The sequence below is a fragment of the Columba livia genome, chromosome 5 (assembly GCF_036013475.1).
Source record: "Columba livia isolate bColLiv1 breed racing homer chromosome 5, bColLiv1.pat.W.v2, whole genome shotgun sequence".
In the NCBI taxonomy this organism is placed as follows: domain Eukaryota; kingdom Metazoa; phylum Chordata; class Aves; order Columbiformes; family Columbidae; genus Columba; species Columba livia.
The window spans coordinates 50,002,879-50,021,853 of NC_088606.1; the positions used below are offsets into that span (position 1 = coordinate 50,002,879).

The 18,975-nt window shown below is 47.4% G+C and overlaps 1 protein-coding gene across 4 annotated transcripts in view; it reads right to left on the reverse strand.

The window, feature by feature from the left end:
- Nucleotides 1–87: 87 nt before the first annotated feature.
- SLC25A22 (solute carrier family 25 member 22) overlaps nt 88–18,975 on the reverse strand; it is a 56,621-nt gene continuing 37,733 nt past the window's right edge. For all 4 annotated transcript variants that reach the window (XM_065065062.1, XM_065065065.1, XM_065065063.1 and 1 more), the window contains 5 exons: nt 7,045–7,163; nt 5,030–5,201; nt 4,063–4,217; nt 3,175–3,250; nt 88–2,318 (listed from right to left, as the gene is read on the reverse strand). In XM_065065062.1, coding sequence (XP_064921134.1) covers nt 2,165–2,318; nt 3,175–3,250; nt 4,063–4,217; nt 5,030–5,201; nt 7,045–7,163 — 676 coding nt within the window. In that variant the 3' untranslated portion in view covers nt 88–2,164. The remainder of the gene's footprint in view (nt 2,319–3,174; nt 3,251–4,062; nt 4,218–5,029; nt 5,202–7,044; nt 7,164–18,975) is intronic.

Below are 18,975 nucleotides of genomic sequence, written 5' to 3' on the forward strand. Positions count from 1 at the left end.
GCAAGGAGAAACCCCACTACTTTTATTGGCAAGGTTGGTTTTGGAGACCCTCCTTGTAAATCACAGAGCAGCAAGGAATGGGGCACCTTAAAAAAAAAAAAAGTCTGTTTTAATCCACCCAAGGGAAATCCAGACCAAGAGCAGCATCACAGCACTACACACAGCACAGACATCTATCATCATCTTTGCACATATTCCTCCCAGATTCACAGAGAAGTCATTACGAAAAAAAGAAAATTAAAGAAAATTATTCACATATGCAAAGTAACAAACCAACCACAGAACAATGTTTTTGAAGAGAAAAAGGATGCATCAGAGAAGAAGGTCCTCAACATACAGGTTTTGCAAAAACCTAACCCAAGAACATTACAACAGAGGTGTTTCTCTTTTAAACATTAAAAACAGGGAAAATTTTTAAAATGAATTTAAATACACTTTTGAAACACAAACACCAAGGAAGCACCTGGAGAACAAAGCAAAAAGAAGGAATGAAAAGTGAATTTGACCAGTTTAATTTAAACACCAAAGTTGGGTGGATTGCACCAAATGGAATAAATAATGGAGAAGATCGGAAGATCGTGCTGGGTTGCCAGATCTCACACTTAAGATCACTTAAACTAGAATTAATTACACAGCCCAAGAGAGTACTGAACAAGGAAGTCCTCTGACAAGCGATGTTAGCTGGGGCGGTGTCCCTTTGACAGTGGGTTGTAGGTGTGAATTTGCCCCCTGCTACCCAACAATGATCACCACCCCAGAGGAGAGCAGAATTATGAGGTTTTGTGCTCCAGAGGACTCTACCTCGTAACTATGTACATGGAAACACGTCCTCACATGGGGCGGGAACCCTCTGCTTCTTAAACACCGGCTGGCTCACAAACACAACCAAGTCAAAATGTCAAACATCTAAGCACAACTCGACACTGTGTTTTCACCTTGCAAGGCAAGCACACAGGGGGTAGTATTTCTAGTGTGGCTCCCTGAGGTTGGGCACTGCAGAAGTGGAGCAGGCACCTCCTTTCATGCACCTCGGGCCAGGCTAGAGAGGGGAAAAAAAAAAAGAGAAAAAAAAAAATATCAGCTAAACTACACCTGCAAGCACCGCTTTATCATCCCAGCGGTGGGCAGGCTGAAGGAATGTAAGTCGTTTTTTGTTGATTGGTTTTCCCTTCCCACAGCCTCTGTATTTTTAAAAAAACCCAACAAACAAACAAAACCACAAAATTAAAACACACAAAAAAACCCCACCATCAAACAATAACACAAAACCAACCAACCAAACCCTGAACAAAAATAACTTGATCCAAAGTTCCTCTCCTTCTCCTGCCTGTCACCAAACAGTGAAGTGCTTTTGGACATTCATGTGATCCCACAGACATGTTCCCTATAGAGCAGACATCTTGTCTCTGCACCTCACCTGCATGTGCCTGTGACACCTGGTTAGAAGTGACATCCCTTTGCTTTAAAATTTAATTACAAAATCAATAGTAACGATCTCCTTTCCCTTCCTCTGATCTCCAAGTTGTCCATTTAAGCCCAACGCATTTTTGAGAAAGCGAGAAGGGAGGGGTGAAGGTTTCCAGGCCAAGGAACTTGCCAGATCCAGCATCCCCTCTGCTATGTCTCCAGTGGCAATGACATGAGGCCCCTTTACACAGTGCCTGCTGTCAACCTGGGGCCAGCAGAACCAAGGAGGGGCTGAGAGGACACAGCTTCCCCTCCATCTCCTCCTCAGACAGCTAGCAACTTCAGGAAGAAATAGGGAGACTGCAGTGGATGAGGATTCAGGTTATTTCCTTCCCATCCTTCTTCTTCCCCAGGGCTGGGAGGAGACTTCTGGGTCTGCAAGCCCAGTCTGTGCTTACCAGTCCCTAAGAATGACAATCTAAAAACAAACCAAAACCAACCAAACAAAAAAAAAAACACAACCCCCCCAAGAAAAGAAAAAAGAAAAAAAGGGCAAAATCAGGTGTCATCCATGGAAGGAGTAGGAGGGGACAGGTTCCAGACTGAGACAGAAAAGGGACTCTCTCCCTCTCTGCCCCATGCCGTCCCTATGCAAACCCTTTGTGCTGTTGCTCTGACATCTATTGACACAGATGACAAACACAGGGATGAATTCAGTGCTGCAGAGGGCAGGAGCGTGCACACAGCTGCACCAGGGCTAGGCCCGGTGCTTGGGGAGCATGTCCAGCAGGAACTCTGCAATGCCAATGAAGTAGACGACTTGAGCGATGCCGAAGAGAGGAGCGATGACCAGGGCTCGGCAGTAGGCTCCTTTCAGGAAGGCCATGGGCCCCTCCTTCTGCCAGATCTTCCTGGGGAGAAATAGCACAGACAGGTAAGTGTCCATTCCACCCCTCCACCATGCCAGGAGAGCCTCTGGCCATGCCCTGGCTTTCTGCCTCACTACAGAGACTAAATCCAGGCAAGCACTGTCACCTGGCACAGCCTCCACAGCAGATCATCCACCATCCCCCATGTACTCTGCGAATGGCCATGCATGAACATGCCCCATCGCTATGTCTGGCCTGGATCTGGATGTACAGCTAAGATGACACCATGCTTGCATCAAGATGTCCCCCCATTCGAAAGTTGGGGCCAACTCCACCCTCAGTATAGGGCAGATCCAGTTGGCAAGAGACTCTGGCCACAACAGCGATACAAAAGTGCTTGTGTTTTGAAACGCAGCTAGACCACAGTTTAGCAAAGGGTCAGAGGAGAGAGCAGGTAGGGACAGCCCATCTCTGACAGCACTCCCACAGTCGCTGTTCAGAGCAGTCCTGGGAGGAATATGAGACTTAATGCTGTAGGATTTTCAGGCAACAGGGCCCTGGGAGAAACAACCACAGCATTGCCTCCCTTTGCATAAATCAAATCTCGGTGTTTTGACTGCTGGGGTTTGGACAGAAGCATCTAAATATAAATGTTATCTTTATCTTGCTCAAAGTACGAAGTTGTTCTCTTTTACATAGCTATATATACGAACAGTATATATCTGGTCATATATCTATGTATCTGTCCATATAGACAGGTAGATAAAAGCACAGGTTCGGAGAGAACCTGCAACAGAGAAGCTACTGGTTGTGTCTAGAAGCTGCACTGACTGGCTGGCAGTGGGCAGCAGTAGATGCTGTACATCTGACGTGGTGCCTGCTTCACAAGGAGCCTTACTTGGTGCAGTCCAGGATTCCTGAGTAGGTGTCCTCATTCACTCCTCTCTGCAAGGACTGCAGCCGTGTTTTGATCACTGGGAAGAAAGAGACAGACAGTGGTGAGCACTGGGAATGTAGCATGTTCTTCAGCAGGCAAAAAACACCTTGAGAGTAATGTCTCTGAAACACAGCCAAAACAAGATCACCAAGAACACAGACCATTTTCATATATTTAATCAGCAAAATGGGAAAACAAACCTATTCCTTTAAAAAATAATAAAAGAAAAAGAGAGCCTCCCAAAAAACAACCTCCTTCCCCCACTGTGACCACCATTTCCAAGGCTGACTTAAGCTTTAAACGCTTTCAAATTCAGATGTCTTTCGGTAAAGTAGAAACTGATTTTCAAATACTCAGCTCCTTCTGGAACAAGTATCTAAAATATATAGTGCTGGTCTTATACTTCTTCACACCTTGGAGCATGTGCAATATTTGGGAGAGAGAAGTTACTTTCTGATGTTTTTCAAAACAGAGAAACCAAGGTGGTATTTTAGGTGGGTGCTGTGGAGCACAATAAAAGGCCCAGATATCACTCCACATGGTAACGTGTCTTTCCAGGGGAATATTCATAGTCATTCCTGTGAAGAATGAGAATGACTGAAATGAATGATGCTCTCCTCCTGACTTACCTAGTGAGTACTGCAAACCTTCGTGTAAGCTGTGGCCAAAGGTCACCTGAAGGAAATATCACCTAAACTGGCAGCAGCTCAGACAGCAGAGCTCTCCCGCTGTGAGCTCGTGCTGTGAAGAGGCCACCACTGTCACCCTCCTCCTCACCTAGCTCACTTGTGGGCCTCTGACTCCTGCCACTTGGCAGCAGGCCACCAGCACAGGCTACTCGGGACTCACCATCGCAAGGATTGACAGCCACCGCAGCCGTACTGCCAGCCACACATCCGGAGAGGAAGGACACATAGAATGGAGCCTTGACATTAGGGTCTTTCTGGCCCAGCTTGTTCAGGTTTGCAAACAGCGGGAAGTAAACAATGGAGAACGGGACATCCCTGCAGTGGGGAGGAATGAAGGGGAAGAAAGAAGAACAAGGATGAGCCAAGCCAGAGTGCGACACCAGCAAACTGAGCAAAGGAATGGCTGCCAGCATTACACATTGGCAGCACAGCCCCAAGTGCAATGCAGATATCCCAGTTCTGTAATTGCAATGCAGACATGAGCTGAAACTCAGCAGGGGCAAAACTGACTGCACAAAGTACAACGGGTCCACAGGGGGCATGGAGCCCTGCAGAGTCAGTTGCTTCCCCCTCATTTTTCAACATGCAAACTGAAGACCCCAGCACATTCAGAGGTCAATCTTTTGTCCACTTTTGTTAACTACAAGAGGTTTGTGTCTTGCCCCCACATGTCACCGGGCATTGCTTTAGCTCTGCCTTTGTTAAAGATAGAGGAGAGTAACTCTCTGAAACCCCAGTCAGTGTGCCAGAGCAGGCACTGGTCCTTGCATCCAATGTGCTCCATGGCCCAGAACCCATTTCACACTCTGGAGACTCAGGCTGACAGTTTTGCTTTGCTAGCTCACAAGGACTTCTCTACAGCATTAAAATACGGACCACTAGGGAGACAAAAATCTTCCACAGAAAGAAGCAGAATTAAATCTTTCAGTGACAATAAGGTAGCCTTCCTTGCTTCCCTGACCTTCCCTTCTTCAATGCGTAAAACCTGCGCATGTAAACCAAACCAAAACAAACCCACACACCCCAAAGCCAACACCACCTTTGCAGACCCGTTTCCTGGATGGCTGGTGCTTTAGATTCATTATTTGGAACACTGGTGCCCTGCACTCAAGCCCATGCCACCTTACCTTAGTAGCGTGGCTCCCAGGCCCTTGTAGAGTCCTGTGATGCCTTTGGTCCTCAGCAGCTCCCTTGTTATCTGTGTTGCTGTGGTGCGCGTTTCCACCAGTGGCTCTGCTGACCCCGCCGCAGAGGAAGAGGAGAGCTGGGTCTGTGCTGCCATCAGCTTCTTCTGTGCCGCTGGGGAGGAGCAGAGAGAGCACTGGTCTGCAGGACGCTCAACAAAAGTCTCTTGCTGCCTGGTGCCACGGGACAAGGAGGAAGAGGCAGATCTCCAGGTGCATTGAAACACACAGACTAAGGCCAGCCAGGTGCCCTGCAAGCTATTGCTTCCAGTCTGTCCATCTCCCTCAGCCTGAGACAACCCAGCTCATCCCACTCTCAGAGCTGGCAGCTGCCACACCACAACACTGTCTGCTGAACTCTGCTACTGAGTGGTTTTACCTAAGCAGGAGCAGCCTGTTGTGCATGACCTCCGCGGCGCAGAGAGAAGGAGCTACCGTGAGCAGGCAGGTGACGTGCCTGCTTCCAGCTCCATCCCTGAGCTGCCCGTAGGACAAGCTAAAGATATTCATATATGAAAGAGGTTCAACAGTTCTGTTCTTTGTTTCTTTCCATTGAAAGCAATCATTAAACTGGGGAGTTTCTCAGTGACATTTATAAATGCCACCTGGTTTCCCCCAACCTTTCCAAACTGATGTATTTCTGCTCTTTGGCCAGAAGATGGAGGCAATCCTCTGGCTGCTACCGGCACACCACAGGTCTCTTGCCACACAGAGAACAGGTTGTTCAGAGCAGCAAAAACCTCTTCTGAACCCTCAAACCATAGCTTAATTCCTTCAAACATTTTAAAATAATATGCACAAAGAGGATAAAATCTGCATTAAAAACAGTAAACAGAGGAAAGCAAAAGTAAATCTGTGATTAATCAGGAATGCCACATCAAAGGAGAGATTACAGAACCAATCAGTCCACATTCCAGGAAGGGCCATAAACATGGTATCTAACAGTGTCATGCAGGGCTCCCGGGGAATGAGACCACACCCGGGGCTGACCTCTGGAAGAGATTAAGGTGACAGGAAACTGCTCTTTCCCTCCATGACAGACTCTGGCGTCCATTCTTACTAGATATGCCCCACAGTGTTTCAGACAAAAGGCTCACACTCCCTCCTGCTTCTGCTTGCCAGCTCCTGCCCACAGTCCCAAAAGCCTGACCCCAAACCTCTTCCAAATCCAGCAGGCTGGGAGAATTTTATCTACGATTTCAGCCAAGACAACTGCTGCTTTTATCAGGAAGCAAAAAAATTGAGAGTAAGAAGGGAGATAAGTCATTTGGAAAGGACACATCCCCTTGAGAAGCTTTTAGGGAGATGCTACAGGCAGGTAGAAGAGAGAGAATAGGTATCAGAAAATATAGAGATGGAGGAAGCACCACAGAAGAGCACTGAAGGATGCCAATTCCTTCTTGGGTACACAGTAACTAACAAGTTTTAATCACGCTCAAGTTGACCATGCAGTCATCTCTCCTGTCTCTCTCTGTCCGTCAGCAGCATTTCCCATTTCACTTGCCAAGCCTATTGCTCTGAGCAAAAAAAATCATCACCTTTTGCAGCTGCAAGGGCCTCTGCAACATGTTGTGGTTTAACCCCACCTGGCAACTAAGCACCATGAAGCCACTCACTCAACACGCCCTCTCCCACAGTGGGATGAGGAGGAGGATGGAAAAAAAGTCAAACTCGTAGGTTGAGATAAAGACAGGACATCAAGGGAAGAGAAATTATTAGGAAAAAAAAAAAATTCTATCCTATCCAAAACCAGAACAAAAGCCAGGTGAGGGTGGGAGAAAATGAGCTAGGAAGAAGAGGAGAAACTTCTGCTACATCCTGAGATACCTCTGACCTGGGAGAGCAGGGAGAAGAAAAAGGGTTTTCTCTGTACATTCCTTCCCCCCCTGCCTCGATAGCCCAGACCTAGCCCTTTCTCCTCTGCCTGCCCAGTGCACAGGGAAGAGAAAACCACATACCAATTCGCCCCGCATCCTGCAGCTGGATTTTGAGCATCTCCATGGGAGTGGTGACAATGACCTGGCAGGTACCTGCGCCGCAGCCTGCCAGCATCTCCCTCAGCAGTGTCAGCTTTTTCCTGCCCGAAGAAAAGAGTGAAAGAGTCAGTCAGAGGAGATGGCCTGAAGTAACACTGGGACAGCCAGGTGAAGGGGACATGGGGCACATCTCTGACCTTGGGGGTTACAGGAGAGGCAGCCCAGGGGATGGGGAAAACCTGCTAGGCTTGACAGTTTAGCATATCTGAGGCTTGGCACCAGTGCCAGCATCACCTGATCTGGAGGGAAAGACCCATTTTGGCCCCAGAAACAGGATATTCAGAAAAAGGCACAAGCCCAGCCAGAACAGCCCCAGTCAGGAGCACACAACCCTATTCATCCCAAAACAGAGAGCTGCAGCTCTCTTCCAGCCTGGCATTGCCCCCAGTCAGGGGGCTATAGCTTCAGAGGGCAGCAGAGGACCTGAGCATTAAGAGGCATAAGCTGCTTTCCTTCTGCCAGCCTAGTCCTTTAGACACTGTCAACATCCCCACAAACAAACAAAGAGAGACAACAGAGCAAAAATCAAGGGAGGAAAACATTTGAGTTGCTGATTTGGAGTTCTCTGGCAAAAGCAAAATAAATAAACAGCAAATGTGAGAGTCAAGGAGGCAGCTTCCCTGTGGTTAGGTGATTCTTCACCTCACCAGCCTTTCCAAACCTTAAAAAGTAGCTTTGGCACTAAACTGGTCCTGCCTGAGGGACAAGGGATGGGATGGACCCCCAGAGCAACGCACTAGAGAGCAGGGATTATCAGTGACATGTTCTTGCCTAATGAAACGCAGAATTTCATAGCTCCCCCCATCCCAAAGCCATGAAACAGCCCAGTTAAGACTAAAAAGAGGAACATAGGACGCAAATGCTCAAAAAGTCTCTATTTTCAGAAACCGAGGGGTTTTCACCCTGTAGTATATGTCAACCCTTTGCACCAGAAAACACTGACTTGATTAAAAATAAAAGTGCCTTTGATCTGCTATTTTCCAAAAGGATGGGGAAAAGAAGCATTTATAAATCACACATCTAGAAGGGAACAGCCTCCTCTTTTTTCTGTTTGAAATACAAGTACTATTTTTACTCCCCCCATCCCTGCTCCTGCAGCAATATCTCATCTTAACCTATTCAAGGCAAGTTCCCAGGCCATGGCAAAAGCAGTCCTACAATTATATACCCTATTTCCTTGGAAAACCAACCCATGCTCCCTTACCAGGGTTTTTATATGCACACACAGAGCACAGCTGTGGCACTGTGGGCCAGTGAAGAAATTTCAATGCCAGCCCTACAGGAAAGGGAGGGGATATGTGCTGTAATCCTGCCAGCCTACCACGTCAGCTGTGCTGATTTCACCACCTCTCATCTCCTCCCAGGGAGGATATGAGAGCAGGGGATTAGAGGTACAGAGCCACAAAAGAGATTACCAGTGGCTAAATATAGAGCTCTCCCATGAGGCTAAACAGGGGAACATTTTACAGTCTCCCTTTTCCAAATTCCTCCATAGATGAGAAGCTGCAAAAAACAATCCCTCCTGTGGAATTACCCACATGGGCACTGAAGTGTGCACAGCAAGCTTTCCTGGAGGCATGCAGGTATCAGCGTGTGCAAATCCAGAGGTCTGCCCAGCACTGAGGCCTGGATGTGGCCCACTTGCATGTCCTGGGCAGCCTGATGCACAGTGCCAGTCTCTGCACAGCTCAATACAGTCAGCAGCAAGGCTACACAATCCCTAGCCCAGCCGTGGAAGGAAGCAAATCACCCAAAGGAGCTGGCTGTCAGTGCCCCTCTATGGCACAGCAGAGCATTTCCCACTTCAGCAAGAGCCCTGGAGCATCCCTGGAGTACGTCTCCCAGCTTTTATTTGGGGCGACCACTTTGATACCCAGTTCAAAAGATCAGAAAGATTTGACCTACATGTTTATCTGTGGACCATTATCCAAGACAACAAAAGTCAGTCTGGCTTGATTGAACTCCATGGAGCTATGTCAGTGTGACCCAACAAAGGATTTATATGTGTGGTTGTATTTTAGAGATGTCAAACAGGTACATCAAAAGCACCTAGAACAAGAACTTTTAGATTGTATTTTGCATACCCTGGGAACTGGGGAGAGTCCAATAAAAAACAGCCGAAGATAAGCAACTCTTTTGTCAGGTTTAAAATTTGCCATAAAGGGGTCAAACTCCCTTTGCAAAATCTCACTAGTCTTCATATAAGACGAGCTTGAAAACAGTTCGTCTCTAAATGACAAAGGGGTTTAAATATTTAAGGCACCGCATGCCTTATCCTCAGTGGTTTAAAAACTAGCACATCTCAACTAACTTCAAAAGCTGCAACAACAGCAAGGATCTGGTCCTATAAAAGCAGAAACCATCTTTTATCACAGCAAAAGGGTGTTAAATATAACATATACACAACAGCCTCAAATTCTGTACTGGCAGAAATTAGTTGTTCCACTTTTTTAACTGACATGCAATTTATTAGTGACAAATGAACAATGTCAAATGGAAAGGGGAGACAATTCATGCTCAATCAAAATTAAACTTTAAAACTAGAGCTGAAAAGTAAGAAAATTAAAAAGTGGGAATTAGAGGTTTATGGAGGGCTTTTCAAGAGCAATGCATCAGTCCAAAGTCAGAATCTCTGAAAGCATCGGTATATTGATGTCACATGGGAGCAGAATAGGATTTTTTTCAAGTTTCTGAAAAATTTCAACCATGTACGAATTGACTGTGCTTGGGCAGGGACCAAAACCAGTCATTCTGGAATAAGAATGACAAGATTTCCAAAGATGGGAAATCTTTGAACTATGAAAACATCCATACAAAGCCACATTTCTATTTGCTACCCAAGAAGCTACTGTCACCAGCTTGCTTGTCACCCTCCTCACACATAAAATAACTTCTGCCTTCAGTCCGTCAACCCAACAGATCGTAGAAAGCTCCCAAAGAGTTACAAACCAGAGTCAGCTGCTTTCAAACAATTTAAATAGCGGGTCTGTGATATGGATTAGGGGATCAAAACACAGAAGCCATCCTTCAAAGGGAGGGCAACCTGTCTGCCACAGCCACACAGGGACATACAAACTGCCAGTCCCTTTAACTCAACCCCTGACCTTCCAAGAGAGACTGGTGGGACAGTTCACATGACTGGAATGTGGTCATGGATGGCTATGCCCTTTTCAAGAAAGACAGGCCAGCCAGGCGTGGTGGTGGAGTTGCTCTCTATGTGAGAGAGCAACTACAATGTACTGAATGTACTGAATGTACTCTGCCCAGGAGTGGATGACGAGCGAGTTGAGAGTGTATGGGTCAGGATCAAGGGGCAGGCTGGCAGGGGTGACACTGTTGTAGGTGTCTATTACAGGCCACCAGATCAGGCTGAGGAAGTTGATGAGGCCTTCTATGGGCAGCTGAGAGTGGCCTCACAGTCACAGGCCCTGGTTGTTGTGGATGATTTTAACTTCCCTGATGTTTGCTGGAAGGACCATTCAGCCAGCCAGCCACAGTCCAGGAGGTTCCTCCAGTGCATTGATGATAAATTCCTCATGCAGATGGTGGAGGAGCCGACTAGGAGAGGTGCACTGCTGGATCTCATCCTCACTAACAAGGAGGGTCTGGTCGAAGCAGTAAAGGTTGAGAGCTGCCTGGGTTGCAGTGACCACGAGATGGTGGAGTTCAGCATCTTGGGTGGCAGGAACAGAATAGCAAGTAGAATTGCAACCCTGGACTTTAGCAGGGCTAACTTTGGCCTTTTCAAGCAATTGCTGGGGGAAATCCCATGGGCAAGACTGCTTGAAGGAAAAGGGGCCCAAGATAGCTGGATTGCATTCAGAGATTGCTTCTTCCACACTCAGGATCAGAGCATCCCCACACGTAGGAAGTCAAGGAAGGGAACCAGGAGGCCTGCGTGGTTGAATGGGGATCTGTTGGGTATGCTCAAGCAGAAGAGGAGAGTTTACAGGTCATGGAAGCAGGGGCTGGCCACTTGGGAGGAATATAAGGCTGTTGTTAGAGGATGTAGGAAGGCAGCTAGGATAGCCAAGGCCTCCTTAGAATTACAGATGGCGAGAGGGGTCAAGGACAGCAAAAAGAACTTTTTCAAATACACAGCAGATAAAACTAATACCAGAGGCAATGTAGGCCCACTGATGAATGGGGTGGGTGCCCTGGCGGCAGAAAATACGGAGAAGGCAGAATTACTGAATGCCTTCTTTGTCTCTGTCTACTCTGCTGGAGGCTGTCCTGGGGAGCCCTGTACCCCTGAGACCCCGGATGAAGCCAGGTCGATGGAGGAGTTTGCTTTAGTTGATGAGGACTGGGTTAGGGAGCAATTAAATAGTCTGGACATCCATAAATCCATGGGTCCAGATGGGATGCATCTGCGGGTGCTGAGGGAGCTGGCTGAAGTCATTGCTAGACCGCTCTCCATCATCTTTGCCAAGTCTTGGGAAACGGGGGAGGTGCCTGAGGACTGGAGGAAAGCAAATGTCACTCCAGTCTTCAAAAAGGGCAAGAAGGAGGACCCGGGTAATTATAGACCGGTCAGCCTCACCTCTGTCCCTGGGAAAGTAATGGAACAGCTTATCCTTGGTGCCATCTCAAGGCATATCAAGGATAAGAGGGTTATTAGGGGCAGTCAGCATGGCTTCACCAAGGGTAAGTCATGCTTGACCAGCCTCATAGCCTTTTATGAGAATGTAACAAGGTGGATGGATGATGGCAGAGCGGTGGATGTGGTCTACCTTGGCTTCAGTAAAGCCTTTGACACAGTCTCCCACAGCATCCTCACAGCTAAATTGAGGAGGCGTGGTCTAGACAATAGAGTAGTGAGGTGCATTGCAAACTGGCTTAAGGAGAGAAGCCAGAGAGTGGCAGTCAATGGTGCGGAGTCTAGTTGGAGGCCAGTATCTAGTGGAGTGCCTCAGGGGTCAGTACTGGGGCCAATATTATTCAATATATTCATTAACGATTTAGACGTGTCTGCTGATGACACTAAGCTGGGAGGTGTGGCTGACACGCCAGAAGGCTGTGCTGCCATCCAGCGGGACCTGGACAGGCTGGAGAGTTGGGCGGGGAATAACCTAATGAAATTTAACAAGGGAAAGTGTAGAGTCCTGCATCTGGGCAGGAACAACCCCAGGTTCCAGTATAGGTTGGGAAATTACATATTAGAGAGCAGTGTAGGGGAAAGAGACCTGGGGGTCCTGGTAGACAACAGGATGACCATGAGCCAGCACTGTGCCCTTGTGGCCAGGAAGGCCAATGGCATCCTGGGGTGTATTAGAAGGGGGGTGGTTAGTAGGTCGAGAGAGGTCCTCCTTCCCCTCTACTCCGCCCTGGTGAGACCACATCTGGAATATTGTGTCCAGTTCTGGGCCCCTCAGTTCAAGAAGGACAGGGAACTGCTGGAAAGAGTCCAGCGTAGGGCAACAAAGATGATTAAGGGAGTGGAGCATCTCCCTTATGAAGAAAGGCTGAGGGAGCTGGGTCTCTTTAGTTTGGAGAAGAGGAGACTAAGGGGGGACCTCATTAATATTTATAAATATGTAAAGGGTGAGTGCCATGAGGATGGAGCCAGGCTCTTCTCGGTGGCAAACAATGATAGGACAAGGGGTAATGGGATCAAGCTGGAACACAAGAGGTTCTGCTTAAATCTGAGAAAAAACTTCTTCTCAGTGAGGGTGACAGAGCACTGGAACAGGCTGCCCAGGGAGGTTGTGGAGTCTCCTTCTCTGGAAACATTCAAAACCCGCCTGGACATGTTCCTGTGCGACCTCACCTAGGCGTTCCTGCTCCAGCAGGGGGACTGGACTAGAAGATCTTTTAAGGTCCCTTCCAGTCCCAAACATACTGTGATATTGTGACCTGCAATCACACTTCAGAGAAGCAGGAGCTATGATGCTGGGAAATATAAAAGCAAGAAAGTTCCCATTACAAACTCCCTTTCACTTCTAGTGCCAGCTCAAAAATGCCTCAGACAAGCCAAGCAAAGCACTCATGTAAGCCAGATCCACCTCAAAGTAGATTAAACATCGCTCTGGCAGACATTACTGCAGATACGGTACAACCTACCTCTGGCTGCAGGAGCTCTGTGTTGCACACATTTTGACTAAATCACGAAGATGGTGACTCTGTGCGGGCACATCAGGTTTGCCTTGGCATGAGATCCTAAGTGTTTTGTTTCAATACAAATGTCTGAGGAAGCGAACAATGGACAGGGCAACAGGTCTGGGCACACTGAACACAGGCACAACCTGTGTTTTGTCCCAAGACATACACCAGCAATGGAAACAAAGGCAATGCTCCTCTCAGGTGTGTATTCTGTGATTAAGAGCAGCCTCACAATCACAGGCCCTGGCTGTCATGGGGGATTTTAACTTCCCTGATGTCTGCTGGAAGGACTACTCAGCTAGCCAGCCACAGTCCAGGAGGTTCCTCCAGTGCACTGAAGATAACTTTCTTATGCAAATTGTGGAGGAGCCACCCAGGAGACGTGCACTGCTGGATCTCATCCTCACTAACAAGGAGGGTCTGGTTGAAGTGGTAAAGGTTGAGGACTGCCTTGGTTGCAGCGACCATGAAATGGTGGAGTTCAGGATCTTGTGCGGCAGGAACAGAATAGCAAGCAGAATTGCAACCCTGGACTTCAGCAGGGCAAACTTTGGCCTTTTCAAGCAATTGCTAGAGAAAATCCCATGGGCAAGGCTGCTTGAAGGTAAAGGGGCCCAAGGCAGTTGGTAAATATTCAGGGATTTCTTCTACCAAGCTCAAGATCAGAGCATCCCGACACGTAGGAAGTCAAGGAAGGGAGCCAGGAGACCTGCATGGCTAAACAGGGAACTGCTGGGTAAGCTCAGGTGGAAGAGGAGAGTTTACAGATCATGGAAGGAGGGGCTGGCCACTTGGGAAGAATATAAGGCTGTTGTCAGGGGATGTAGGGAGGCAACTAGGAAAGCTAAGGCCTCCTTAGAATTAAAGCGGGCATGAGGGGTCAAGGACAACAGAAAGAGCTTTTTCAAATATGTGGCAGATAAAACTAACACCAGAGGCAATGTAGGCCCACTGATGAATGAGGTGGGTGCCCTGGTGACAGAAGATACAGAGAAGGCAGAGATACTGAATGCCTTCTTTATTTCTGTCTACTCTGCCGGAGGCTGTCCTGGGGAGCCCCGTACTGCTGAGGCCCCAGAGGAAGTCAGGATGGTGCAGGAATTTGCCTTAGTTGATGAGGACTGGGTTAATGAACAATTAGGCAATCTGAAAATCCACAAATCCATGGGCCCAGATGGGATGCACCCGTGGGTGCTGAGGGAGCTGGTTGATGTCATTGTTGGACCACTCTCCACCATATTTGCCAAGTCTCGGAAGACAGGAGAGGTGCCTGAGGACTGGAGGAAAGCAAATGTCCCTCCAGTCTTCAAAAAGGGCAAGAAGGAAGACCTGGGTAATTATAGACCAGTCAGCCTCACCTCCACCCCTGGGAAAATAATGGAACGACTTATTCTTGGTGCCATCTCAAGGCATATCAAGGATAAGATTGTCATTAGGGGCAGTCAACATGGCTTCACTAAGGAGAAGTCATGCTTGACCAACCTCATTGACTTTTATGAAGATATAACGAGGTGGATAGATGATGGCAGAACGGTGGATGTGGTCTACCTTGGCTTCAGTAAAGCATCTGACACAGTCTCCCACAGCATTCTCATAGTTAAATTGAGGAAGAGTGGTCTGGATGATTGGGTAGTGAGGTGGACTGTGAACTGGCTGAAGGAAAGAAGCCAGAGAGTCGTGGTCAATGGGGCAGAGTCCAGTTGGAGGCCTGTATCTAGTGGAGTGCCTCAAGGGTCAGTGCTGGGGCCAGTACTGCTCAATATATTAATCAATGACTTGGATGAGGGAATAGAGTGTACTACCAGCAAGTTTGCTGATGACACTAAGCTGGGAGGAGTGGCTGACACGCCAGAAGGCTGTGCTGCCATCCAGTGAGACCTGGACAGGCTAGAAAGCCGGGCGGGGAAAAATTTAATGAAATATAACAAGGGCAAATGTAGAGTATTGCATCTGGGCAGGAACAACCCCAGGTTCCAGTATAAGTTAGGGAATGATCCATTAGAGAGCAGTGTAGGGGAGAGGGACCTGGGGGTCCTGGTGGACAGCAGGATGACCATGAGCCAGCACTGTGCCCTTGTGGCCAAGAGGGCCAATGGCATCCTGGGGTGTATTAGAAGGGGGGTGGTTAGTAGGTCGAGAGAGGTTCTCCTTCCCCTCTACTCTGCCTTGGTGAGACCACATCTGGAATATTGTGTCCAGTTCTGGGCTCCTCAGTTCAAGAAGGACAGGGAACTGCTGGAGAGAGTCCAGCGTAGGGCAACGAAGATGATTAAGGGCGTGGAGCATCTCCCTTATGAGGAAAGGCTGAGGGAGCTGGGTCTCTTTAGTTTGGAGAAGACTGAGGGGTGACGTTATTAATGTTTACAAATATACAAAGGGTGAGTGTCACGAGGATGAAGCCAGGCTCTTCTCGGTGACAAACAATGGTAGGACAAGGGGTAATGGGTTTAAGCTGGAACATAAGAGGTTCCACTTAAACTTGAGAAGAAACTTCTTCTCAGTGATGGTAACAGAGCACTGGATCAGGCTGCCCAGGGAGGTTGTGGAGTCTCCTACTCTGGAGACATTCAAAACCCACCTGGACATGTTCCTATGTAGCCTCATGTAGGTGTTTCTGCTCCGGCAGGGGGATTGGACTAGATGATCTTTCAAGGTCCCTTCCAATCTCTCGCATTCTGTGATTCTATGAAACAGCCCATCTCTATCTCCCTTTAGATTAACGGCTGGAAGTGCATTTACTTTCTGGCTGAACTTTGATGTCTACAACTTCAAACCACTGCTCTTCCCTGAGCCTTTGTGTGCTAAACAGAAGCACCCACTCCCAATAGCTATCCCTGCATGAGCACAGTGAGATTATCAACTCTTAGCTGGCTCTTTCTCTAGCGGAAGGGCTGGATTGACCTACAAGTACCAGTGGGCTGGATGAGGGTTATCTGCATAAGTGTGTGGACATCCAGTAGATAGCTACAGGAGAGGATGCCTTGGCCCACAAGGGTTCCTGTCAAGTGAATGACCAAAGTACACCAGGTGACACAAGGTGACACAGCAGCTCAGCACCAGGACTAGCAGTAGCATTCTTCCTTCCTAAATCCAGAGCACCACTTTATAGCTTGTTTATGAGCACTTTGCAGCTCAAGGATCAACCAGGCCATGCAATAACAACTTAAAAAAATTCCACAGATGAGATGGTCCAAGTATTTTAGGAGAGTCTGAAAGAGGAGTAGATGACGGAAGGAGCCCTGGGGAGACACATCAGCTGAGAAGGCAATGGAGAACAAGCTCCAGTCTCCCCATCTGCATGGGAGAGAAAGATAAGTGCCTTGCTTGTCTCAGGATTTCAGTTGGAAAGGTGAAAAAGCTCAGTAAGTGGGTGCCTCCGGAGCTGACCGAAAATCAAAAAAATAGTAATTTTGAAGTGTCGTCTTCTCTTCTGTGCAACAACAGCAAACCATTTCTCGATCAGATTGTGACATGCGATGAAAAGTGGATTGTATACGACAACCAGCAACGACCAGCTCAGTGGCTGTACCAAGAAGAACTTCCAAAGCACTTCCCAAAGCCAAACTTGCACCGAAAAAAGGTCATGGACACTGTTTTGGTGGTCTGCTGCTGGTCTGATCCACTCCAGCTTTCTGAATCCTGGCAAAACCATTACATCTGAGAAGTCTGCTCAGCAAATCGATGAGATACAGCAAAAACTGCAACACCTGCAACCAGCATTGGTCAACAGAAAGGGCTCAATTCTTCTCCACAACACCACCCACCATATGTTGCACAACCAACGCTTCAAAAGTTGAACAAATTTGGCTACAAAGTTTTGCCTCACCTGCCATATTCACCTGACATCTTGCCAACCGACTACCACTTCTTTAAGCATCTCGACAACTTTTTGCAGGGAAAATGCTTCCACAACCAGCAGGATGAAGAAAATGAGTTCTAAGAGTTCATCAAATCCTGAACCACAGATTTTTATGGTACAGGAATAAACAAACTTATTTCTTGTTGGCAAAAATATGTTGATTGTAATGGTTCCTATTTTGATTAATAAATATGTGTTTGAGCTTAGTTATAATGATTTAAAATTCACAGTCTGAAACTGCAATTACTTTTGCACCAACCTAATACAAGGAAGGAGGAAGCAAAAAGGAAGAACATTTGCTGACATCAGCAAGGACACAGTTAATGCAATCTTGCCGGTCTTCCTAGGGATCTGAACTTCTAAGTCAGCAAATTGCCAGTCTTTGCTCCAGAACAGCAAACAAAACAAAGGTCAAGACTAAAGAGGACAGAACATGTATAAGAATAACACCCCTTTGAGAAGAACAGCCAGATAATCATCTAGGGACACTGCAGAGTTTTTATGAGCAAGGAATCGCTTTTGTAAGAAGCCATGAGACACCTTCTACCACAGCCAAGGCAGAGTATTTAACCAAGAACCTGAAAAATAAACAATGGTACCTGGCAAACATATGCCAAACATAACTGCTGTCTGTCTGGCACTCAGCACTTTGGAGATAAACATGAAACCCTGTAAGACACTTTAAAGGGACTGTTTTTTAAGAAGTGTTTAACATCCACATTCAAAGAGGACATAAAAAGCAGGCAACATATCTATCAAAGAGACCTCACACACTGAGCATCCAAAAATCAACAACGTACTTTAAATGCACACTGGTGTACTACTGATTTAGGTTGCCTTCATACCCAAGTGCTTCACTTAGCCCTAGTAACTTCTCACATTATCTGCTCTGGACAATGAAGCTGCTGCTATTTTAACAGCAGCTGTGAGCTTACGGGTCTCTCAACACATCCAGCTTCAGAAATCCAGAGGAAAAAGAAAATCTCATCAGTTTCCAGCAGCCTGAAGGCTGGAAGTTTCCCCTCTTTCTTGTGTCCTGCCTTGCCAGCCATGTGGTCCAGCCAGCACAGAGTGCCACAGGAACAAGGACCTGCCTGAAGACTCTTCTGTTGGTCAACTCTTCTCCTGGGAACTGCAGAGGCCCTCAGGTCAAAATCATCACAGGACAATGTTTGACTCTTATTGCCTTTCTTAATCAGGAACATGGGGTGCTCTTCAGGTTTTTCAGTATCTTTGTTTTCCTCCTTTCCTCCACGGCATACTAAGGGGGTTTCCAGCACTCATGCAATTCACCCAGGCCCCCCCTTGTTGGTAAATGCCCAGGACAGCTTGGGAAGACCAACACAGTTTTGTTTCCTCATGAAACAAGAAGTTGTAGCAGTAGGCCCTCATAACAGTCTCAACATCAGAATAGAAACAGGCAAAGAAGCAGAAATCAAGTCCCCTAGTCTGTAAGCACACACCCTTCCTGCACCAAAATGATGGGAAAATCATCATAGGGGCCAGAGTGCCCCCTTGAGCTAGTCCCAGGGTGGAGAAGGCCGCAGGAACAGACAACTTCAGGCCCAAGGATATGGGTGCACCAACAAGAGCACAAGGCCCCACATGAGGTCCTGCTGACCCAATGCACTACCTCCAGCAACATCCAAGAGCACAGCCACTTTTTTTTTTCCTAGCAGTTTGTCCAGGTTTGGGCCAAGATAGAGTGAATTTTCTTTCTCGTAGCTGTGTTTTGGATTTAGTACCAGAAGAATGTTGGCTTCCCATGATGTACCAGGTGCACAAAAAACTGAGAGGGAGCATAGCCAGGACAGTTGATTGAAGCTGGCCAAGAGGATGTTCCATACCATATGATGTCATATTTGGTATATAAACTGGAGTTGGCTGGGAGG